Genomic DNA, 21,661 nt, shown 5'->3' on the forward strand with positions numbered 1-21,661 from the left:
TCGGAAAACTCCAGAATTTATCAAAACTTAACATTTTATTTGTCAGGTAAAATTCTATTCTGCCAATTACATAATAAAACCATCAGTAAGCCAATTCAGAGATGAGACTGTAACAATACAACATACATTAATCAAAGATAAATCAAAGAGTTAGAGATGCATACCTGACCAGAGAAATACATTGCAACATAAGTCTCAGAGATGCTGCAATGGGGTGTCTTTTTACAAGATTCCCCCAACCCATACCACATCTTTACCTTATTTACTCAAGTCAAAACAAACAGCCATAAATTCAAGACAATAGAAGTGTCACAGAGACCCTTGCCTGGTGAATTTGGGGAGTTAATCATCTAAGAAAGGGGAGCATCAGGCAAAGATCTATTCAAAGTCAAAAGCCAAATCAAAATATACAAGTGAAATATTACAATAAAATTAAGACCACTTTACCAATCACATAGAGACATTTAAAATGATACCAAACATGAATTTAGTGCTGCAAGTTACACCCTATTAAAACTCTGGACATTTTATGTGAAATGTGCTCTGATCAGCAAGTCGCTTAAACGTCAAGAAGGGGGGCTTGAGGTGAAAGGAGAAGGGTGCATTCCTGCATTCTTCCCTAATCTTGTCAAAGACATGAAGGCAGGAAGATTTAATCAGGATGACTTGAACAGCTGGTTTCCTGATCACTTCTCAGATCAGAAAGTCCATTGTAGCATTGCATAACAATTCTTATGGTCTTGCCTCATGAAAATCTATGAGCTATTAGGGTCTGATATTCTAGAGAGATTTAGCCATCTTACACAATATTCACCATGGTTGGATAGACGAGGGCTAAACTCTACTCCTATCTGTATGATGTGGACACTAAAGCAGTACACCTGCAGGAAGTTCAATGTGTGGTGATCGGGGGTTCCCCGAAGGGTCTCATGGGTGTTGGACTCACCAGTGACCCATGTGTAAGTATTGTAAAGCGTATTTGGCATTATGTGCTTTGAAAAGTGTGGACTCCTCCAGTGATGTTGAATGGTACCGCTTTTACGCTTAGCGCCGATAGGAATCAGCTCTTTGGGATCCTCACGATAATACTGTGATAGCATCACAAAGATCAGCTTTTGCCGATTGCTCTCCGTCACTGTGCCGTCAGGGTTGACCTCACCTTGATTTACCCATGATACTATATCAAGCCACATCTTAATTTTAGAGAGGAAAGGGTTGCTCTCCACAATCTTAACCGACCCTAGTTTTGTGCAGTGGCCCAAGAATGGTCTCTGACTCCCTCGCTTCCGGTACTTGGTCTCCTCAGAGCTGGGATGTGATCATGGAGTGTGTACGTGAAGTGGTTACAACGTGAGTAGCTATCGGTCCCACCAAGGATGGCGTCCATAACGGTCACCATATATCGGGGAGAGCAGGCATGGTGACACCAACTACTGGCATAGTCTACGTAACCGATGTGCCATCTCTGTAGTGCACGGTAATGGTCTCCATTAATCACCCGTGTCTCCGCGCAGTTGAAACCGCAAGCGTCTCCATTTCTGCAACTCCAGTTCACCCCAAAGTACCTTCTGAATTATGCGGATCATGTGACCTGGTCTTTGTCGCATGATCAGGATGTCTTTGATTGACGACTGCGTCTAAAATCTTTTGACAATCTCCTCTACCAGTGCTTTAGGTGTGCATGCAAATATTGAACTGAAGATACGGGCGTGGTACTGGTCCGCATAAGCATTTCACGACTCTATCAGTCCAGTCATTGTCTGCTGCTTCGAGTAGTAACTTCACCTCTGCATTACAAACTTCAGGCCTAAGTGCTGGCATTACTTCTCGCCGAAGCAATCCGCTGGGGAGTGGAGGCTTCCGTATTGGTAGGCTGTAGGGGTCGCAAAGGAACATTTTGAAACTGTCCTCGGCCACTGTGAATGACAATGACTGAGTAAGCTTTACCACTAATTTCCTCTTTAGTCTCATAATATGTTGAACCAAGTCCAGAAACATCAGGAGTTGATCATTCTCAGTTCTTGTGTGAAAGTTTGACAGAACCAGTATTGGCAGTCTGCCCTCACATGAAGAGACCAGCATGGCGCAGTGAAGCTCATCATCCAATGCATTTTCCCATTCCCGATGGGACAACAAATGCAAATATCCCCAGAATAAGGCAACAAAATATGTAGGATATGTACACGGCATTGTCCTGGCCGCTGAGTGGGCATTACTAAAGGCAGAGGACAAAAAATCATTGAGTGTCGGGTGAAATGCGTTGGTTGCTCCATAACACTCCTGGATTCTCATCACGTCTTGAGGCATCTCTATGCCATGGACTGATGCATTCTTGCAGAGGCTGATATAGGCTTCTGATACATAACTGTCTACACTTTTCATGATTTGTCCGAAATGTGTATTTTCAGTATTCGCCGCTGTCTTTACAACTCGTTGTTGAAATTCAGCCATGTCTGTGTTGCTGGTTTGGTGGTATGAGCAATGCTGCCTTATAATCGTATCCATATGCCATCACAAAGTGGTGCAGACCAAACTCCCTTAGAGCATATCGCATTTGCGGTATGTACGCGAGCATCCACGTGTACTGATTCAGACCTTCTATCCCTCCCTGCTGGCCCTCCCAATGGTATGTGCCCTGGCTGTCCAGTAGTTAGAAGAATCCGCGCTCATAAGCCAGCTGTGTCTTCCGGAAGAAGTTCTTGACCCCGAAAGCTGCATCCAAGATATCTGAGCAGAGAGACTCGACTGTCTTATGTCGGAAATTTCCGCACCAACCAGAAACATCATAGTTGATGTACAGGACTTTCCCGTCCTTATATAGAGTTGTTAGGTGGTGAAATGAGTAAAGCCTCCTGATCAATGACAGGTTGTACAAGGTCATCGCTTGATCTTCGAAGAACTGGTCCAAGAGGTGCTTTACGTTCTCCTCTTAAACACATCCTCGGTATCTGTCCTGATAAGTTTTGCAACCGAAGGGTCGTCCTTCTAACTTTAGCTTCTTCTCCTTAGGGACAAGCTTGACAGCTAGATAATTCAGCACCTCTTCCATGTCATCTGAGGACTGTTGGTACTGCTGGAGATATCCTCTGATGTTCAACTCCTCTTCACTAGAGGTGTACTAATAGTAACCGGGTTTCCTGCCAATCTACAGTTCGTGCCTAGTAAGCCATAGCCGGCATCTTCAGTACTTACAAGGCTTTATCTTTCAGGTACTGAGCGTAGTGTGACAGATAGTCTAGTTCCATGATCTGTCCCAGGTTCACAAAGACGTACATGTAACTTGATTTGAACCCATTATTCCGTGCTATGAGGGGGGTCTTTGGATCACGACCCAGACTGTGTGCCTCCACCAGTACCCATGGGGCTCCCTCCTCAAAAGTCACTGGTGGCCACTTCCCGTACTTTATGATGTGATTGCGAATTAGCTGCTCCTGGTTCCTGGTCATTAGGATGGCGTAATAGTGGCCAGGGATCTTAATTAGTCCTGTGAGTTAATGCCTCATGGGAGTACTAGCAGCTTTGAGTATTGACTCTAGTCCTCCACCATAGTAATAATAACCAGAAGCTTTTAGATCTGCTGAAATGCTGTTCCAAAGTGCTGTGTTCGACCATTTCTCCAAGTCTCTGCTACCACCAGTCCTTCTAATGTGCGAGCTATACTGAAGTATTTTGGATGGGTAGAACCAAGATGCGACAATCCACGTAGGAACTCGAGTGCCTTCTCATAAGCATATGACTTGTAACACACTCCTCCTGATGCCTTGAGCAGCAACAAACTTGACAGCAAATCACAGATTTTGTTGTGTATCAGCAGTATGTATGCAATCGGGAGAATCCATAAATGCTTCTGGTACGAGAAGCACACTACGTCTTTATTCCAGCAAACAGTTAAATCAAGCGCTGGGAAACTCCAGGTAGTGGAAATTACCCAACAGTGAAGATTCTGACCTGAATTGTTGGGAATGTAGTTTATGTTCAAGGGCACCCGAGAGCTCTTCGAGAAGGATTCTTCGTCAATCTCCCTATGGATCAGTAGTGTTCCTGACATTAGATGGTTGTGCTGAAAGCCTATGTTCTCTTGGATTAGTCTCATTATCCTTGGGGTGATGTCTTGCTTCAAAGGACACCACTCAGTGTGTGTCGTCAAGGTGTCATGAAGGATATACGGCCACAGTGTTCCCTCCAGACATGCTTTGCGCAGATCATCCTTGGTGTGATGCTTGAGTGTGAGTCGAATAGACAACAGGTCCTCATCATCTAAGTGTGATAGAAACTTGCGCGGTGTTGTGGTACGCAGTGCTACATCAAGCTTCCTAGTGTTCACCAGGAACTCAGGAGATCCCTAAGTAGAACGGAAAAACGTTTTGCTAAACATTCTTTGGGGAATCTCTCTTTCTTTCCTAGTGGACTCAAGCAGCTGACTGATCCCACACCACAACTCTCACTCAACCTCACCTTCTCCCCGGAGCACCAGCGCACTTACACGTTTGAAGAGCACCATACCCATCATATCCGCTGTTTTCACATTGTAAATAAATCACCCTCCGGGGAATTGTTTGTAACACTAACTTTGGAGTAAATGTTTTCCCTCTATCTCGCCACAGTATATAAAAGTTTTTGTGCTGGCTACCCCAGGACGCTGTGGCTACTTAGGAGTCCTCATGTTAAGACCTGCCATCTTATTGTCTCTTTAACCGTATGGTTTTATTTTGCATTACTTATATCATGTAGTTAAAGTGTTGTTTTGATTTATATCCTAAGTTCTTTATCTTCATTATTATCCCTAGACATTTGTTGGTTTGATTGATTTTTTTCTATGAATTACATTTTATAATAAATAATTTGCATTCAGGCTATTTTATCTCTCTATAACAATTTTTGTAAAATGTGCCCTGTTGTGTCCGAGATCTTGTCCTTACAGTTATGACCACAGGTGAGAGTAGGAACCTAGATTGAGCGATAAATTGAGAACACTGCCTTTCGTCTCAGCTCCTTCAATACAACAGACAATCACATCAACTGCTGCTGCTGCACTGATCTGTCTTTAAATCTCACATTTCATTGCTCATGAAAAAAATAAATAAAAAAATGCAGATACTTAAACTCTATTTGGGGTAAGGACTCTCCTCCTATCTGGAGATGGCCACCTTTTTCGTCAAGCATGGTTTCTGACTTAGAGGTGCTGTTTCTTTCCCTGCCATGTCACACTCAGCAGCAAACCATCCCACTGCATGTTGAAGGTTCATGTCCTATGAAACCAAAAGGACAACGTTACCTGCAAATGGCAGACAGTAGCTTCCACCTAAAATTCTGTCAGTAAAAATTATTATATTTATAAAATCAGCCTTAAAAATAACACATTTACAAAATAAAATTAATAAATAGATGGATCGATAGACATTGTAGTGGTGGATAGGGAAAGTAGGATGGCTTGTTCAACCATAAACCATAAACCGTTGGGATGGACTAGTGCGTGAGATGTCTCAGACTGAAGGTGTAATAATGAAATAAATGTTAAGGAAGCCCCAACCCTTTTTTATCAACTGGCTGCTGCAATGTACTCCTATGCAACCTAGGGTGCTTATTGTTCCAGAGAAATTAGTTGACAAAATTATGAAACTTTTAAATATTGTAAAAAATTTTTTACAGGATATACTGAAGTAGAGAAGTAACTTTAGGAAGGCAATTCATTTAGAGAATGATGGTTTGGTATTTTGAGTACCTCAGAGCAGTGGTTCTCAATTCTGGTACTTGTGCAAAATGAGTTGACAACCGTCCCAAATTAATTTTAGCTCTTATTACTAGATCTTAGAATCACACCTGAGAAAACACTAAAGCAGAGATTCGGTGTATGTTTAACTGCTTAAGATCAATATGCACCAGATCAGCAAGAGACAACGTGTGTCTGAGTTTCCTTCGCTGACTGGCCTCGACGAAACAATGTATTCCTGATTGATTGGTGACTCAGCTTCAGTGACGTCCTTGGGATTCACTCACTTGTGAGTGGAAGTTGTCCTGGGTTATTGGGGTGAGAGACTCTGCTGAGAGTTGGTTTGCAGAAGTTTTTTTTGCAGTTTTGGTGGTTCCTAAACTTTAAGAGGTTGCATGGAAAGTTTTTTGCGACCCGATTGAGTGTCTATGCAGTGTCCGAAAGCATGGCGAGAGGGGACAGAGAGCAGCAGCGAGCATGAGCGAGCTAATGCAAAAAGCAAAGTTTTACTGTTGCAGTAGGTTTTTAAGTGATCTGGTTTGCTCCATCCCAATGGCACTGTCTTCCAATGAGCAGTTGCCATAGAGGGCGGGCCCACGCCCCATACCATTATGCTCAGGCTAAATAATTAACAGACTGCTTGATAATTTCATGTGGTAAAATATCTTTTAAGTTTGTTACTATCTAACGTCAAATGTTACAAGATAAATACTGTTTCTGATTCTAGTATGTCATTTACACCAATGTATTGCAAATAACACTAGCTTTTATTTAGTACCAGACATCATACATTACAGACACAGGCAGAAGGAATCATCTGCTGTAAGGTTAAAAACCATTGATTAGTTTGTTTGCAATAAACACATGTAGTATTCAAAAAAGCAACTGCTGCACACAATTCTTAAATTCACAAATACAATTTTTTGTTAATTCACAAATTGTCTCTTAAATTTATGAATTGGATTTTGTAAATGAATAGTGATGTGCATGGTTTAATGTTTTTTTTTTTTGTTTGTTTATTTTATTTTATTATTTTTGAGACTGAGAATTTTACATTTGAGAGTCTTACGTTTACATTTATTTGGGAATGGGAAGACATTCTCCAGCATGAAACATGAAAATGTTTTGGAAAGTAATTTATAGCCTGTGCTCACTCCCAGACTGGAGGCTTCTAGAGGGGATGTAGACCTTCAGGAGTAGGTGGATGAAAGAGGGTGCAGTGCCAGTGATTTAAACCTGATACGAGCCCCAAGCGGTAACCAATGCAGAAAGAAAAAGAGAGGAGTTACATGGGCTCTCATTGAAGACCAGATTAGCTGCAGCGTTCTGGAACATCTGTAAAGGATTAAGGGTACAGGATGGTAATCCAGCTAGAAGAGCACTGTCGGGGTCCAGCCTTGAAATGACACGAGTTTGCACTAAAGGTTGTGCAGCATGATCTATTAAGAATGGTCTGATTTTTCTCATGTTGAAAAGTGCAGATCTGCATGATGGAGCTGTGTTAGCAATGTCCTCTTTGAAGGACAACTGATCATCCAGAATTACCCTAAGATTTTTTACCGAACTACATGGGGTAATGGTGGATGATCCCAGCTGGTCTGAGAAATTTTGTTGAATGTGTGGAGTTGCAGGGAAGGTGACGTAATCAGTTGAGTAAGCAGTTGGTGATGTTTTTTTCCAAGCAGATATCATTCAGGCAGTTTGATGCGAGTTAAAAATGTGGAAACCCACATAGAAGGAACCTTAATAAACATACATGTTTTAAGTGAAGTTTTTTCATAAACTAATTTCGGAGGATCATGTGCTTATGATTTATCATGGCCGGTCTCGCATTTGCTAATCACTATCTTCCAATCATATGAGCCCTAAGCTACTATAAATAGGCACAGTTTTCAGTTCACTTTATCTTCGTTTGGAAGAAACCCCCCTCCTCCCCTATTCTCCTCCTTTACCTATGATTGGGCGGCATGGTGGCTCAGTGGTTAGCACTGTGAGCCCCACAGCAAGAACACTGCCAGCCCTGGTTCCACAGGACCGGTGGGTGTTACTGTGAGGAGTTTGTATGCTCTCCCCGTGTCCGCTTGGGTTTTCCCCAGGTTCTCCGGTTTCCTCCCACCATCCAAAGACATTCAACATGCATAACAATCAAGCTTGGTCTAATCCCTTGTGTTCCCTTAGCTACCGCAGCAGGGGAGTTCTGAGATCCACCAAGCTCAGGCTTCCCCTCTTGCTCTGCCAATGGGAGGAAGCCCCGGGCTCGAGGAGCCCTTGAGCTCAGGGCTCTCTCCCGGGACAGCATGCCAAACAAGCTTTTATAAATCATAGCTAAGTGTGAACTCTTGAATATAGGTTTCTGATATATGTGACATATAAAATTGGCCGTTTTCCTATATTATATGTACATATATGCACATATATGGGTACATATATATTCACCTATATGTTAGTAAAATTATTAAAGTACAGCTGCTAAACAAAATTATTTAAAATATATATATTTTTTATTTACTTAATCAAATAGTACAAGAAATAAATATAGTACAAGAACAAAAATAAGAGAATAAACAACAACCAAGAAGAAAAAAAGACAAACCATTGATGTAGTAATGTTCGTTATTGTTGAGGGAAGATGAAGACTGAGGGCCTGTTTCAGTAAAGAGGTTCAAACAACTCAGAGTTTAAACTTGAATTCTGAGTTGATTTACCGAGAGATTAAAAACTCTAAGTTTTCGGTTACAGAACAGCTGATCTAAGTTGGGTCAATCAACTTTGAGTAGACCAACTCAGAGTTAAGTGCGCACACTGTGACTATAAAAAGGCATTATCTATGGAGTGCAGATATTACGAGTCACCATGGAAAGATATGAAAAAAAGAGATCAGCATTTTTTTCTCCAGCGGAACTTGATGTGCTCATGCAAGCCTATGGCAAATATGAGCATATATTTAAAAAAAAAAGCAACACCACTGCATCGGCGAAACAGAGACAGTTAGCGTGGGAAAACATAGCTACTCAAGTTAATGCGTAACTTTACATTTAAAATATTTAAAGTATTTGATTATTTTAGCATTTTAAGTACATTGAAGTTTTATTTGAAAACGAGGGTAATTTTGCAGCTATTTATTTGAAGCAGATGTTATTGCATTACATTACATTAAATAGGCTACTGCACAGTTTCTACAACAATTTTTTACAAAACAAGAATGCATAAGCCTATAACTTTCTCACTGTTTAGTTCATTTTTTTATTTAATGTTCCGACTTTTACACACGTTGATCAGTTTAAGATAAACTTTTTAAAATTGACATTTAAAAGTGTGTGTCTGTCTTTTTTTTAATCTAGTGATAAAGGTTGATATGACATTTATAATGTAAGCAGTATTAAAAAAATAGTTTTTAGAATGAGTAATAATCCCATTAATGTAGTTGCAGCACGTCCCTGTTGAAGGTTAGTTTATTTAAGCTAATTATATATTATAATTTTTGTATTTTTATTTTTTGCTATAATATGAAAGGTAAAAATTAAAACTATGGTATTAAATTTAATTGTAATTTACATGTAGGTGCAATCCTGCAGGCATCAAAAGAACATGGCAGCAGCTGAAAATGAAATATAAAAACATAATTCAATCAGGTAAGGTTTGATAATGTCATAATTTTTTTTTAACAATTGAAATTTATCATGTAAATGCCAATAAATGTCAAATGTGGTATTTATGCAGTGCTTTTATTATTTTTATTTTTTATTGGAGGACTCTTCAACCAACAGAAAGAAGGCAGAGGCTCGCAAGACAGGAGGAGGCCCTGCACCACCACCCCTTACTAATGCTGAGGAGATGGCCCTGAGTCTGAACACTGGAAGGCCAGTGGCTGAGGGAATACCTACAGGGTGTTCTTCAGAGTCCGTCACTCCCCAGGACACAAGTGCCTACATACAATGTAAGAAGGCTACACACACACACACGCACAGATAAATAAATATATATATATATATATATATATATATATATATATATATATATATATATATATATATATATATATATAAATTAATTAATTTACTTTCATTTTTGCATTGGTCTCAATAGATTGTGATGGCAATATCTGCCTTTTGGAGCCTACTCTCTTAACAAATCCCCAGGCAGTTGTAAGTATCCTAATTTCTTGTGTATTGAGTAGGCTAAGTAATAGTATAAAGTGTGCTCAACCAAATGCTCATTTGCTCAGGATGAAGTGGATGATGACACCATTTCTGCTCATACAGAGAGGCCTATAGAGGTAATGTTATGTTTGTAGGCATCAAACAATCTTTACAATCAACTCCTCACATTTTTGTGTTCAGTAAGCTATGTAAGTATCTCTAAGTATAAACATATTCTTGTCTTCCCCATCACCACCTTCCAGAGTGAGGATTAACAGGAAGAGGAGGTGGTGGAGGAGGAGGAGGGTCCATCTACTTCTGCGCACATGAACACAGTTAAGTGATGTACAGTAAATGCTAGAGTTTAATTTAATGGAAGTCATGTACAACATAACGTAACCCTAAACTACTGTGTTTTCAGTTACCAGTAAAGCAGTTATATAGGCTGCATCTGCTAAAACAAATTGAAAATACTAATAAAGAAATTATATACTTGAATCGGCAGATCCTAAAGAGCGATTTGGAAATCGAGATCCTGAAACACAAGCTACAGGTAAGGTGTATATTGTTTTTTAGTGGATTATGAAAAAGTTTGAAAAGAATACAGAAATTTAACAGTTGCTTTTTAATTTGTAGGAAATAAAAAAGACTAAATAAATTGTTGTGACTTGTTGATTTATTTCTTTATTTTTTATTTTTGTGGTGGCTGATTTAATCAGAGAATGAATTGTGACATATAAGGTCTCGGACCACCCTTCCATCCTGGAAATCTGCAGGGTGGATGGGGTCTTCCTCTGGAACTTGTATGTGTAGGGCAGGATGTGGTTCCCCTCTAAAAATGGCAATATTATGGAGAACTACACATGCCACAATAATGTCGCAGGCCCTCTCAGGGGTGACCCTGAGGTGACGTAGGCACTGGAAACGTGCTTTTAACAGGCCTTTAGTCATTTCCACCCTGCCTATAGTTTTGCAGTGTGCCACATTGAAGCGCTGATGTGGCCCTTGCTCAGGTTCTGGGTAAGGGGTTAGCAGTGTAGGCTGGCATGGGTAACCCCTATCCCCCAGCAGAAAGCCATCAATCTCCCCTGTAAAAAAAAAAAAGACACATTGGTTTAGTGCTGCATTAAAATGCCCAAGTGTGTAGTTCATACATTAACTTACCACTTTGCAGTCTGTTGCTTAGGGTACACTCACGATATATCCGCGAGTCATGAACAGAGCCAGGCCACTTGGCTTCAACATTAGTGATAATATGTGCAGCATCACATATAATCTTCACAGTGGAAAGAATAAGATATGAGATATAGTATTGCTATGTGTTGTTTAAACAATTTAAACTGCATAACTCAACGTACCTGCACATTAATACTGTGGATTGACTTCCTGTTAACATAGTCTGACTCATTTTCAGTTGGTGCAATGATAGGTATATGTGAGCCGTCAATGCATCCAACCACATTGGGGAATCCTAAAGGTAATTTTAAATATTACAATACTTTCAGAGGTCACAGCAAAATGTTATTAACTAATTCTAATATATATATATATATATATATATATATATATATATATATATATATATATATATATATATATATATATATATATATATTTCATATTAAATACATTTGAACCAGCTTGAATGCTACAAACCAGCAATTCTGTAAAATTCCTCCTTGATGACTCCCAGGAGTTTGTGGCCAGGAAACACTACAAAAATGTGCAGAAAGCGTTTCAGAGCAAGGCACACTTTCCGTACAGCTCTGCATACAGTAGCCTTACTAATATGCTCCGCATCCCCGATATTGTACAGAAAGCTTCCATTAGCAAAGAAACGTAAAGCTGCACATAGTATCTGCTCGGATGTAAGAGCACGGCCACGATAGGTGATGTTACTGATGTAAGGACGGATTAGATTATGGATATATGTAATTGATTGCAACGAAAAACGGTACCGCTCAAACAAAAATGTATGTGGAAAAGACAAAAAATCCACTCTGGGTCTCAAAATCCTTGCTCGACGTAAATGTAATTCTCTTCGAATTAATACAGCCTCCTCATCTACGGGATCTTCCAAAAAAGGACAGGCCATTGTTCTTTGTGTGACTGAAATGAAGGTAATGAACGACTAAAGCTAAGGCAAAAAATACCGCTTCGTCTTTAAAAAGGGGAGGAGACCGACAGAAACTCAGAGTTTAGAGAATAAAACCTGCTCCGGACCAGGTTAGATTCACAGAGTAAGTTACCACAGTAACTGACTCTGAGTTAAAGTTACTTTTCTTTCAGAAACAGGCTTGACTTACCCTGATTTCTCGAGTTTAACAAACCTGCCATTTTGAAACGGAAAACCCAGAGTTTCTCTCATTTCAGGGTTAAAATACTCTGAGTTTTCAGTTAACCTCCTTTCTGAAACAGGCCCCTGTTTCAGTAAGGAGGTTCAAACAACTCGGAGTTTAAACTTGAACTCTGAGTTGATTTACCGAGAGATTAAAAACTCTGAGTTTTCGGTTTCAGAATAGCTGATCTGAGTTGGGTCAATCAACTTTGAGTAGACCATCTCAGAGTTAAGCGCGCACACCGTGACTATAAATAGGCATTATCAATGGAGCGCAGATATTACGAGTGACCATGGCAACATCTTAAAAAAAGAGATCAGCATTTCTTTCTCCGGCTGAATTTGATCTGCTAATGCAAAGTTATAGCAAATATGAGCGTATATATTTAAAAAGAAGCAATTATCAGTGAAACAGAGACAGCGTGAGAAAACAGCTGCTCAAGTTAATGCATAATTTTTTATTTAAAGTATTTAAATATTTATATTTATAATAAAATAAGTAATATAATGTGTGACGTTTATAAAATGTTTCTAAACTTTTATACACGTTTATCAGTTTTAATAGATTTAACAGTGCACTTGTGTGTCTGCCTTTTTATTGATCAAGTGATAGAGTTTGATATAACATTTAGAAGGTAAGCAGTGCTAAAAATACTTTAAAAAAAATAAAAATCCCGTTAATCTAGTAATAGTACATGTCAAAGGTTAAGCTAATTATTAATGAAAAAGGACAAGCCATTCTCTTTCGCGACTTTGATCTTTGTGTGACAAAAATGTAGGCAATATCTGTTTCCATCAAAATATATTACATAAATTCGTGCAAAACTGAAATAACGCCTAGAAGATGTGAATAAAGCAGCGTTTTCATCCAACAAGTCAAAGAGAACAAAATCGTCACTTCCTGATTAACTTGCGCCAAATATCAACAGTAAAAACAAAATTTACTGTGGTAGAAAAAGCTGTGGCAATGATTTTTTATTTAATTAATGTACTTGCGCCTCAGAAGACAATGCTGACACACAATGATCACGTGGGGGCATTTGAAGCCATGAGACGCGGAGATCTTGACATGCTCCAGACGCTCGGAGGTAATTACTAATATACACTAATACTGAAACAGTTAAGGCATTTTAGAATGACCAAAACAACATTTAAGATGTCCTTTCCTCAGTCTGCTGGTTTGTCTATTCACACACATTTTCATCCTCATCTCTAACAAACCTTTTTTTAATGCACATACTGTAATTTGTTAAGTGTTTTCTTCATATTTTATGCACATCTTTTCTTATCAAATAAAAGTTTAAAATACTCAGTTATGCACATGTTTTATTATGCATTTTTTTCAAAAGTTATGTGAATCACGACGTTTCCATCAATCGTTTTTATGCACATCTCCAAAATGAGCTCTAAAATAGGTGTGTGGAGACGTAAGGCTAAGGCAAGAAACACCGCTTCATCTTTAAAAAAGGGGAGGAGACCGACAGAAACTCAGAGTTTAGAGAATAAAACCTGCTCTGGACCAAGTTAGATTCACAGAGTAAGTTACCACGGTAACTGACTCTAAGTTAAAGTTACCTTTCTTTCAGAAACAGGCTTGACTTACCCTGCTTTGTCCAGTTTAACAAACCTGCCATTTTGAAACGGAAAACCCAGAGTTTCTCTCATTTCAGGGTTAAACTACTCTGAGTTTTCACTTAACCTCCTTTCTGAAACAGGCCCCAGGTGTCTGAATTCACTTATTTACATAGTCATTCACTCTGTCTAGTGGACTAAACTAATTGACCAATTTAAGGGCCAGGTGAATGAGGGTGTGGCGAGATTTCAGACACTCTGATTAGTTTCTCTAATACAAGGGTTTTCTACAAAGGTAGATACATGTTACTCTGTGTGACAAGGAGGCAAATCAGCTTCTAACGCCGAGAGGGTTATTTTACCTTTATCTAACTCTAGAATTTTAACACTTTACTCTGAATTACCAAAACACTTGAAATTTAACACCAATGAATTTGCTGTGTACCCACTACTCCACAGACCACCCCTAGTCTATAATATTTTAAATCTTCCTACATTTCTTTTTGTTGATTGATCAATGGTGTCACCAGTAAACAAGTGCCACGCGTCCTCCACCAAAACTGTAGGGATGGTATACAGTTTAACCCAAAGAATGACCAGTCGGGTATTTAAAAAAGAGCCGGAGTCAGAGATTTAAATAAATAAATCAAGTTTACTGAAGATAGTTTGCAGTTTTATCAGCTGAAACCAGCTTCAACACTCGCAATGAGTTCCTCGGCCGCTCTGTTTACAATCACCAATCAATAACAATTGCACTCTCACATAACGTCAATAGGCTCGTTTGAGGTGCGCCTTGCCTTGACTGCAATGTAGACGAGAGTAGGCGGCGTCAATAAGAGGAGGGTTTAAAAGCGTCATTTGAAGTCGGACACTACTCGAATCTTGCTGTGTTGCCGGCTGCAAACGTCAGCAATGGAGGAGATCGCGTTCGCGTTTTTTGTGTAGTGGACGCAATCAAAATACCACTGTTATTACATGAAGATGGTCAAAATTGCCAAAGGTGAAAAGTGCTCATTACTTAAATAAAAAAAAAAAAAAGAATTCTAAGATCATTAAGTCATGTTGCTTTTGTCTGACAAAATTTGGTTGTGTTTTTGCTAGGAATGTCCCTAGAATTCAGCATTTTGTTGATCAAGTGGTCCATCTATATAGTCCCTCTGAGTTTCAGAGTCATTTCAGACTTTCTAGAGGCCATGTGGAGGTATGTATGGTAGATAGGTGTATAAACTTTATATATATATATATATATATATATATATATATATATATATATATATATATATATATATACATACACACACACTTAAATGTATAATGCATTTATATATACACAATAAATATACACAGTGAGCACAAACAAATATTATGTGAATACAAATTTTTATTAATCTTGGTACAGCACTAAAATGTGTATATATTGTATACACACACCGTTCTCATTGGTGTGTGTGTGTATATGTGTTCATTTATTTATTCACCCATTAAAAAAAAAAAATCTCCAAGCAATGTTCTGGGTTGTTTTATCTACATTTACTATATTATGTCAGAAAATGCATGAAATTATACATTAAAACAATTTAGCCTTGGACCAATGGATAGGTTGGCTTCAACTTATGTGCTGTTGTATACAAAAGCATTGTTTGTATTATGTTAATCATATTTTATTCTATTCCTAATGCAGGAGCTTATAAATGCACTTGGCCCGATTTACATGAATGCGAATCAGACCAAGGTGCCACTCACAGACAGTATACTTGCCTCTCTATGGACTCTTTCCAATCAAGAGTCCTTTAGAGGAGTGGCAGACAGATTTAATCTAACAAAATCCACTGTCTCAAAACACCTGCATGGGTTCTGTTCTCTTGTAATAAATCATTTGGCTCACCATATCTCCTGGCCTAGAGGACAAGCCCTGCATGTATCACAGTTGGGATTTGAAACAGCTGGCTTCCCGAAAACCATCTGTGCTGTTGATGGATGTCACATTCTCATTGTAAAACCTCACTGTGACAATCCTGTGGCCTACATTAACAGAAAACAGTTTTATTCTGTTATTCTTACAGGATTCTGTGACAGTCAGCGGCGCTTCTGTCATGTCAGTGTGGGTCACTCTGGTAGCTGGCATGACTCAAGGGCCTTTCGTTTGTCGGAAGTGGGTCACCTTCTTGAGGAAGATCCACATTCCCTGGTTCCAGAGGGGATGCATATAATTGGTGACTCAGCATACCCGCTTTCCCCTCAACTAATGAAGCCATACAGGGACAATGGCCACTTGACAGTTAGACAGAGGCGTTTTAACAGGAAATTGAATTCTGCTCGTGTTGTGATTGAGCATGCATTTGGCATCCTAAAAACAAAATTTAGGCGGCTCAAATGTCTACAAATGAAACATCTCAAGAACATATCTTCTGCAATCACAGCATGCTGCATTTTGTATAATATGTGCCTGGAATGCAGTGACATAGCAGCTGATGAGCAGGCCAATGATATGGATGAACCATATCCATCAGAAGGCCACATTCCCGGTGATGTGTTGCAGTATAGGGACTCAATCTGTGGCCTCCTGTAAGCATTACTTTCCCTTCCACTCTGCCTTAAAAAATAAAAATACACTTTTCTTTTGCACAAAGGATTTTCATTTTTTTTTTGTGAAATGGTAGATGGGATTGTACAGAATAATATTAAACAGTTATAAAAAAAAAATTTAATAATAATAAATATATATATATAATTTTGCCTCCTGACATGAAAAAAAAGTGATGTTATTAGTTTTATTTTGGAAAGAAAATCTTTAAACTATAATAATGGTGTGTGCTGACCAATAAAAAATAAACATGGGAGTGGGTTTATATTTATGCTTTATTTTTTTAATAACTCAATTATCATTTCTTGCGACTTGTTGATTTGTTTTAGCTGTTGAACTATTTCTGAAAGGCAGGTTAGAGTTTTCTTTTCAAACACCCTTCATCTTTTTTCTTTGAGCCTTCTTCGGCAGTCCAAGTGAGGCTGCACTGCTGCTTCTAATGCAGCGGTTCTTCTCTCTGCATGTGCCTCATAAACATCATATAAAAGCTTCCAACTCTCTTCTGGGGTCTCTCTTTAAAGGGGAAAGCAGTGGAGGGACCAGGCTGATTTGGAGGAAGATGTTCTTCTGAACTTGATGCTGGTATCAGAGACTGTGGAGCTGTTGTCACGGATGTTTTGAACAGAGTAGTTGAGCAGATTGTGCCAGGTGGTGCACTCCCAACACCACATTTACCAAATAACTCCTCCATTTTCTGTGAGAAAGTATATAAAAACAAATTAATGCAAAATATTTTAAAAAGTCAACCAAATCATTCTGCAGCAGTTGAAATACATAAAGAATGCCAACCTTGTAGTACTCCCAAGTTATTTTTTCCTCCCCTGTTGCTCGGCACCGGTCCTTAGCTCTTTTATACGTGGTAATCATGTTACCAAGTTTTTTTCTAAGTTTCTCATTAGTCATATTGTAACCATTTACTTTAAAGTCTTGCTCAATCTTTTTATAAAAAGCAATTTTGTTTTTATAATATAACTGCATGTTTGCTTGTGTGAGGTCAAGCAGCAGCAGTGTGGTCCTGTGTGTGAATTCTGTGAAAACAATTTGTAATTTAGAAAAAGCTTTACAGAAAGATTACATATGCATTTTGAAATGGAACATACCTTGGATTTTGTCGCATTCTGTCTGTTTTAAATGTATCTGAAGATTGGGTCCTTGTGGGGCTTTAGTGAGATCTATGGTTTTTGTTTTACCAGAACATTTAACAAATGCTGGACCAGGAGTGATCTTTGGAGGGGGGCACTGGGACAAAGGTGTAGGATTGTGGATCGTGACTGAAAGAGTAATGACTGGAGGCGGAGGGCATTTGGTCAAAGACACTGTACAATGACTTGTAGCTAAAGGGGGACATGGTGCCAAAGAGGCTGGATGATGACTACTATCTGCAAAATAAAAAAAAATTTTAAATTAATAAATCTTATAAGAATTTAAAAATTGTGATTACCAACAACCTTACCTTCTTTCAGTGTTGCAGATCTCACTTGCTGCATTAGACATGCTGCATATTTGTGATCTATAAAATAAAATGACAATTAAAAAGTTTAATTTACAAAAATCAAAGTATTAGTACTAGATAGTCAATGAATTTTATTTATGTTCTTACCTTGCTTTATTTTTTCTGCAATTTCTTTGGAGACAGTTAATGATAATGTTCCTTGGCGATCAGTCAGTGTTATGAACACATTCTCCATTTTGTTGAAACTGTTGGTTTTGAGGATGCCTTTTTATAACCAAAGCCCTAATGGCAAATGCACTGCAAATTTTAGATAGTAGATTTAACTACCTTGGAGTTAAAATTAACACTCCCTCAGAGTTTATATGGGAACCACTATAAGTGTTAAAAATAACACTTTTGAAAGTGTTAACATTGTCAACACCAAGAGAGTGTTAATTAACAAACTCTTATTGTGTAAAATATCTGTTAAATTTCCGAAAAAATACCAGCAGCTGTGGTTGCCAGTAATCTGCTGTTTTTCACATTCATAAATTCAGTTTACAGAATATTTCTGTTAAAAGCACATTCAACAGTCTGTATTTTTTATCGATCTCACACTGCAAATTTTAGATTTGGTAGATTTAACTACCTTAGAGTTAAAATTAGCACTCCCTCAGTGTTTATATGGGAACCACTATAAGTGTTAAAATAACATTTTTGAAAGTGTTAAAATTTTTAACACCCAGAGTGTTAATTAGCAAACTCTTATTGTGTAAAATATCTGTTAAATGTATGTCAAAATACTGGCAGCAGTGGTTGCCAGAAATCTGCTGTTTTCAACATTTTACATTCGTAAATTCAGTTTCCAGAATATTTCTGTTAAAAACAAATCCCATAGTCTGTATTTTTCATTCGAACACACTTAAGCCTTAAATTCCACAGCAAAATCCTAACTAGTGTCCTCACTACAGAGGGCTGAACACTCAGACAGTGATGAAGTTAATGAGACAATTAAGTGTCTAATTAAAGGAGGATTGAGAATTGTTGATGAACAACTGTTAACAAGCAGAATCACTGAAGGACAGAAAAACACAAGCCAAAACCAAAGATGAAATCAACTGAGAAAAAAAAAACTCTAAATAAAATAATAATCAATAAAAATAAAACAAATTACACAATAAAAAATGTTATTTTTCAACATCTTTAAAAAAACTCATCACATTAAACAACTTATCATGGAGCTTCACCTATTACTGACCTTTGATTTTATTTCTGTCATGTGAACAAAAGCTCTTAATGAAATTTCCGTTGTTCATTTGAAGTCACCATGATGGAGGACAGAGTCTGCTTTAGTCAGGTTCTTCAACTTCTTACTATAAATGTCTTTAATTTGGCTGCTATAGTTAGTGCTAATTACACTATTTATACATATAGCATGGAAAGCTGAAAGAAAATTAAAGTGTCAGTCTGAAGAGATTATTAATGATAACATAGCCAACCTTTCCTGCTTGTTTTCTAATTCAATATCATATTAGTTATGTGTGAGAAATAAATAATATACATAAATGAAACCACTATAGCTTTAATAAAATAAAAACAATATTTACAATGAGAATGTTTGATCTATGGCAGAACTCAAAAACACACAGACATCAATAATTAGTCTTTGAATCTCAATAATGGTGACAAACAAAAAAATAAAAATCAAGTAAAAAAAAAAAACACTACTGAAATATCACCTCCCAAAAACAACACAAAATAAAGGAAAAGAAAGAGATTGTAAGAACATAAAGCTGCATAATTTATTCATGCTGCAATGCATGCTGGGAGCTTTGTACTATGCTGGCACCCAGCATGCATTGCAGCATGAACTATGCAGCTTTTGTTTTTTAGCAACCACGGTTGAGGTTCATGTCCTGATTCTTGATGCCTGTGTGTCATAAATAGCAAGCTGGAGCTTGAATGTTTAGTGCGTGACACTTTAATTATTAAGTGCATCCTAATTGTTTGTTGAATTTTCTATGAAGAGCAGCAGACTACCAGAAGTATTGTCCCATGCAGTTTTAATTCAATTATATTTGAATATCTTTATGAATCAACTTAATAAACACCTGAAATTAAATCTATAATAATTAGGCATAAACAGTATAGTTTCTCTTGACCTTTCTTTCTATAACTGATGCATTTTAGAAACACAGCTATAACAGTCAGAGAATTATTAGGATATAAGAGTAAAGCTTCAAGAGCTCAAATAAGCAGCCTCTGATCTCTATGATGGTGAGGTCAAATGAAATATTTTTAATAAAAAATAAATAAACCTCTGTTCATTGTCAAATATTCTTACAGATTGAAGTCAAACTGTAATCAGTGAAGCTGCTTATGCTATTATTTAATGGAGTTGTTTAATCCTCTGTTTTAATTCAGCTGGTTTGGTGTGAGGCTGTGTCTGTAGTTTCATTTCTTCCTTCAATTTCTTATTCCTTCAGTGATTGTATTTGTTAACAGCAGGTGTTCAACAGCAGCTGTCTGAATTCACTTATTTGTGGTCATTCCCTCTGTCTAGTTGACTAAACTAATTGACTAATTTAAGGGCCAGGTGAATGAGGGTGTGGCGAGATTTCAGACACTCTGATTAGTTTCTCAAATACAAGGGTTTTCTACAAAGGTAGATATCTAACTCTAGAATTTTAACACTTTACTCTGAATTACCACAACACTTGAAATTTAACACCAATGAATTTGCTGTGAGTATAAGCTTTCTCCCTAGTGTGATCTCTTATGTGAACATCAAGCTTTGGCTTTTGACTGAAACTTTTTCCACATTGTTTACAGCTGAAATTACACCTAGGTTTGGATTTCCGAGGTCTTCCACGTGACAAAGTCTTTTTCGTCAGTGTAGGTTTTTCATCAGTCGTCATGTCTTGCTGTATCTCTTCCATTTCATTCTGTTGATGAGTCTTTTCTTTCAGCAACATCAGGTCTTAAAAAAAAAAGAAGAAGTTAACTTTAGTATGAAGACTCAAAGCGATAAGCATGAAATGGATGTTTCACCCACAAATATAAATGACCATACCATTTACTCTCTCATTTGCTTTTAAACAATTCCTTTCTTCTGGAACACAAAGAAAGCTAACATTTGTTTTCACAATATCTTCTTTTGTGTTCAACAGAATCAACAAACCCCATAAAGGTTAAAAACCACAAGAGGTATAGTAAATGGTGAGGTTATTTTCATTTCTGTTTCATAAATATCTTTAAAGGGTTCCTATTATGAACCTTTATTATTATTATTTTTTTTTTTAAGAAAAACTTATTAATATTATTATTTTTTATTTTTTTGAAAATAAGTCTTTGGTGTTCCCAGAATGTGTCTGAGGTTTTGGCTCAAAATCAGATCATATTCCTTTGAGAATATTTAATTTTGGTGGTCTGGAGGAAAACCAAGCTCTTTTTGCGCCTATAAGAGCTTCACATGTAAAGCTAACCTCAGGAACCACATGAATGGTCACACTGGAACCATAGTGTTCACATGTGATCTGTGTGGAAAGAGTCTCACACACAAATACTCCATAAAGAACCACATGAAGACTCACTCACGAGAGCGTTTTATATGCATTGAGTGTGGAAAGGGCTTTAAACATAAAAGAAGCCTCAGCAATCACATGGAGCTTCACAATGGAGAGCAGAGTCCTCAAAATTAAGGCCTTGTCAACACAAACACGAGTATATTCATAACAGCAGCCTTTTCATGTAGTTTGGCTGTTAATTGACGTGAGGTTTATTTATAAACTACTTTCGAGAGGATCACATGCTTATGATTGTCCACGGCTGGTTCCACATTAACCAACACACGATTCACCAATCAGACGATTCCTAACTCACTATA

General features: G+C 37.8%; 1 protein-coding gene and 1 long non-coding RNA gene across 2 annotated transcripts in view; one reads left to right on the forward strand and one right to left on the reverse strand.

The window, feature by feature from the left end:
• LOC148682998 (uncharacterized) overlaps nucleotides 1–21,661 on the forward strand; it is a 256,238-nt gene that overhangs the window by 212,480 nt on the left and 22,097 nt on the right. The gene's annotated exons all lie outside the window — the stretch shown is intronic.
• Nucleotides 16,629–18,734, reverse strand: LOC101885870 (uncharacterized). The gene is made up of 6 exons (XM_088650960.1): nucleotides 18,237–18,734; nucleotides 17,944–18,142; nucleotides 17,797–17,853; nucleotides 17,444–17,722; nucleotides 17,133–17,371; nucleotides 16,629–17,037 (listed from the first exon to the last, which is right to left on the reverse strand). Exons 2-6 carry the CDS (start codon nucleotides 18,029–18,031, stop codon nucleotides 16,780–16,782), a joined length of 921 nt encoding a protein of 306 aa, XP_088507086.1. The 5' UTR covers nucleotides 18,032–18,142; nucleotides 18,237–18,734; the 3' UTR covers nucleotides 16,629–16,779.

Source organism: Danio rerio, chromosome 4 (genome assembly GCF_052040795.2).
Source record: "Danio rerio strain M-AB ecotype USA chromosome 4, GRCz13ab, whole genome shotgun sequence".
Classification (NCBI taxonomy): domain Eukaryota; kingdom Metazoa; phylum Chordata; class Actinopteri; order Cypriniformes; family Danionidae; genus Danio; species Danio rerio.